General features: G+C 55.0%; 1 protein-coding gene across 1 annotated transcript; it reads left to right on the plus strand.

The window, feature by feature from the left end:
• Positions 1-1,455: 1,455 nt before the first annotated feature.
• Positions 1,456-4,102, plus strand: DUSP4 (dual specificity phosphatase 4). The gene is made up of 4 exons (XM_009329832.1): positions 1,456-1,473; positions 2,372-2,542; positions 2,966-3,185; positions 3,405-4,102. Exons 1-4 carry the CDS (start codon positions 1,456-1,458, stop codon positions 3,788-3,790), a joined length of 795 nt encoding a protein of 264 aa, XP_009328107.1. The 3' UTR covers positions 3,791-4,102.

Consider the following 4,102-nt stretch of genomic DNA (forward strand, 5'->3'; position numbering starts at 1 on the left):
GCCTACGGCAGCAGTCGGGGCTTCCCCCCCGCCGTGCTCTCAGGATCGGCATGCGTTAAATGAGATGCTGTGAGCAGTTGGAGCTGCTGGTCCTGAGAATTGCTGTGAGATGATTTAGGGAAGGGGGGTGCTCGGCTGGGGTTCCTGGATGAGCTCTGTGGGGCTTTTTCTTTTTTGTTTACAGCCTGAGAGTTAATTTATTCCTTGGTTTACTTACAGCAGGGGTGAGGATGCGTATGCGGAGTAGCAAATCCATTAGGAGGCTTGATCGATGGAGGAGCTAGCTATTCTGTTGTACTAGATACAGTAAAAGCAGCAGGAGCTGTTCCAAGGATGTGATATGATGCGCTGCTGCGGCAGCGCCTGCACAGCAAGGGCTCGCTCGGGAACATGCTTTCGGGTCCTTCGCCATGAGCCGTCGTGGTGCTGGGAGCCGCGCACGTGGCAGGAAACGCTGCTGCGCTTCAAGGGTGGCCTTTGTCAGCTGAGGGCTTCTGGTGCCCCTGTGGTTCTCATGGGAGGTTGTTTGGGGTTTCCAATCTCTTCTTTTTAAGGAACAGTTCCTAGAGACTCAGTCTTAGCGCTAGAGACCTCTTCCTCGCTTACCACAGAGCTACTAAAATCATTGAGCTCACTCTGATTTCACAAGAGCCGTGCTAACCTAGCACTGTGCCTGTCCAAATGCAGACTTGTTGGGTGCAGGTCAGGATGAAGACCCGGATCTGCTTTGTGCAGATCAGACTGCCGCCAGGTTCCCCTGTGAAACGGCCCGGCTGGGTGTTGCTTGGTGATGGCCACCCGCACAGCGTGGTTCCTGTGCCGGGCAGGGCCTGCACACGCAGCCAGGATCTGCACACCACTGGATGGAGCTGCTGGATGTGGTGCTTGGTTGAACGGGCATTAGATCTGATGAGATACACTGAAGAGAAACATCTTGACCGTTTGAAAGGGTCGCTCGGCTTTTCCAAGGAGGAAGCCTGTTTCCGTACATCACCCTGGGCAGCTTCTCCCTCTCAGGATGGCGTGATGGCCAGCAGAGTGGGATGTGGTAGATCCTGGGATTTTAGGATCAGACCTCCTGAAGATGTCTAACAGGGGCGCCTGATTTTGGGTGCTCCTCCAAATCGAACCAGTAGGACTGCAAAGGGATGTCAGCCTCTGCAAACTGTCCTGCTCACGTGGGAGGGACAATGCAAATTCAGTGATGCATATGCATGTTTCTGCTTTAAGATACTAGAGCCCTTCCCGTGTAGGGGGAGGAAGCCATAAAGGGGACTGGGATGCTGGCAATAGTGGTCTCTAGCTGCCTAGGGATTCCTGGGCTGCTTTGCTGGGGACGCTCGCATCCAATGGTCTTTTGAGCATCCAGCCTTGTTCAGGACAGTCTCAGAGCTAGGGCTGGGTAAGGAACACGCGTCCTGCTGCGTGCGCTCTGGCAAGCCCGAATCTGCAGGCATGGGCCCTGCAGTTGGGGTGAGTCTTCAGGAGCTCTTCTGGGAGTCAGGGCTTGGTCTAGCTACATTCCTGTGGTGATAGCAAAATACCTGATTTCTGTTGGTTTTGAGGCTCAAGGTCAGACTCTACAAGGATGTCAGGGTTGTTGATTTGATTTGAACGAGAGAAGGAAATCTCACCAGAAGTGTTTATTTGCAGCCAGCACTGCAGTGTCCCTGTCCTGGAAAGTTGATGGGGTTTGCTCTTGTTTTGCCTGCCATTAGGAAGATCTGAAGTCACCTTTGCTTATTGCCCTGACAGCAGGTCAAAGGAGCAAGCTGCTCTTTTACAGGGTGCTCACCTCCATGTTCAGGTCGCACCCATGTCCTTGAAAGGCAGTGGACATCTCCCTCTGGAGAGCAGCTTTGCTGTGGGGTTAGCTTCACTGTACCTGGCCGGTGCCAGGGCTTCCCTGGCCTGTCGTTTTGGGAGCTCTGGGCTAGAGGGTCAGGCTGGGACAGTGGGAGACCTCCCTGTACTCTGTGGCAGGATAATGCGCCCGGGAAAACTGGGAACTGTACAGTCCTTGGCCTGGGAGCAGCTTTTCCCATTAAAGTCGGAGAATGCTGGCAACAAATCCTCTCTCCATCATCTTAGAGAGCAACCTTGGCCTTGGTCTGGGGTTTTGGCTGTTGGTGTGGAAGGGGCTAAACCCTGGACCAGAGACTTTGGTCAGCCGAGAGCATTACAGAGCTCTTGGAGCTCTTGCTCTAAGGGAGTGGTGGGGCCTCAAGGATTCCCCCCTTGCTGCCAGGAGCCTGGTTGCTCATCCTGGGGCAGGAGACCGCTCTCCATCACTGTAGCATCATCTAGTGGCCAAGGGCACAGTGAGATGCGTCAGCTCTGGCTATGCTGTTCTGCAGTGCTGTGAATGTAGCCTGGGATAACGCTTTGTGCCTCTTTTCTTGCAGGGGGTTATGAGCGCTTCTCCTCAGAGTACCCTGAATTCTGTGCAAAAACCAAGTCCCTGAGCAATGTGTCACCCCCCACCAGCGCCGAGCCCCTGGATTTGGGCTGCAGTTCCTGTGGGACCCCCCTTCATGACCAGGTATGTCTAGAAGCCCAGCGCTCAGCTATTTTGACCGCTCCTTCCAGCATTGCAACCTGGTCCTGCTGGAGTCTCTCTGCTCTCCCTCAGCTGAGGCCTGCTGAGCCAGAGCCGTGCTCCCTTTCCTTTCATGGGAGAGCATAGCGGTCCTCCTGATCCCAGGGTGTTTGTGCTCCCTGGGGAGTGGACAAGCCCAAATCCCATAAACCACGCCTGCTCGTTCCTGAACAGGATGAAGCGGGGGGGAGCGCTGAAATGGGTTCAACAGCTCAGAAAGGCAGTCTCTGCTCCCTCTTTTGAGGGCCCTGGATCAGATGCCAGGTTCCTGCACTGCTCAGGGCCTCTAAGCCATCTGGATGCATGTCCTGCCACCCACTGCTGTCCCCTGGTCACCCCCATATCTGTTGTTTTTCTCTGTAACAGGGTGGCCCTGTGGAAATCCTTCCCTTCCTCTACCTTGGCAGCGCCTACCACGCCGCCCGGCGGGACATGCTTGATGCACTGGGCATCACAGCCCTGCTGAATGTCTCCTCGGACTGTCCCAACCACTTCGAGGGGCACTACCAGTACAAGTGTATCCCCGTGGAGGATAACCACAAAGCTGACATCAGCTCCTGGTTTATGGAGGCAATTGAGTATATCGGTGAGTGCCCGAACAGAGGAGCTGTGTCCGCGTGTGTTTTACCGGGGCAGAGGTTCCTGCCTCAAGGACCTGGAGCCTTTGGCTCAGAGGGTCCAGCAGAGTCCAGGCCATTTGTCGCACTGGTGGGAGGGAGGTCAGCCACCACCTGCAGGTTTGGTGTGGGGTTGGGCTTTGTTGGAAGGGCATTGGTCTCATGTCTCATCCCCTGTTGCTCTCCAGACTCAGTGAAGGAGTGTTGCGGCCGGGTCCTAGTCCACTGCCAGGCTGGTATCTCCCGCTCCGCCACCATCTGCTTGGCTTACCTGATGATGAAGAAGCGTGTCAAGCTGGAGGAGGCCTTTGAGTTCGTCAAGCAGCGCCGGAGCATCATCTCTCCTAACTTCAGCTTCATGGGGCAGCTGCTGCAGTTTGAGTCGCAGGTGTTGGCCACCTCATGTGCAGTGGAAGCTGTCAGCCCCTCGGGGACACTGCGGGAGCGGGGCAAGGCCACTTCCACCCCCACCTCCCAGTTTGTCTTCAGCTTCCCAGTCTCTGTTGGTGTCCATGCCACCCCCAGCAGCCTCCCATACCTTCACAGCCCCATCACCACGTCGCCCAGCTGTTAGCTCAGGGGCTGAGACCAGCCAGGCAGATAGTGCCAGGCGTGGAGGGGGCAGGTGGGCACGGAGCCCCATGATGTTAAGCAATAGTGCCGGACACTGCCGTTCACCCTGGACTCAACGTCTTTTTCGTAGAGAAATTTCTTACCTCATCTTGGTTTTTTTGCTTTTTAATTTTATGTTTTGAAAGCACGAAAGTTGTACACAAACCCTGACATTGTCCAGGCTCTTTGGGGGAGGAAAAAAAATAGCATACTGGGTTTCCTCAAGTGCCTGGTCTTCATCTCCTTCCATCCCTATTTTACCATCTTGTTTTTT

The sequence above is a fragment of the Pygoscelis adeliae genome, unplaced genomic scaffold (assembly GCF_000699105.1).
Source record: "Pygoscelis adeliae isolate BGI_AS28 unplaced genomic scaffold, ASM69910v1 Scaffold67, whole genome shotgun sequence".
In the NCBI taxonomy this organism is placed as follows: domain Eukaryota; kingdom Metazoa; phylum Chordata; class Aves; order Sphenisciformes; family Spheniscidae; genus Pygoscelis; species Pygoscelis adeliae.

What these genes read in the sequence shown, in the direction of transcription:
- DUSP4 (XM_009329832.1), top strand. An exon ending in GGACCCCCCTTCATGACCAG is followed by an intron (nt 2,543 to 2,965) that starts GTATGTCTAGAA and finishes TCTCTGTAACAG; the next exon opens with GGTGGCCCTGTGGAAATCCT. An exon ending in GGAGGCAATTGAGTATATCG is followed by an intron (nt 3,186 to 3,404) that starts GTGAGTGCCCGA and finishes GTTGCTCTCCAG; the next exon opens with ACTCAGTGAAGGAGTGTTGC.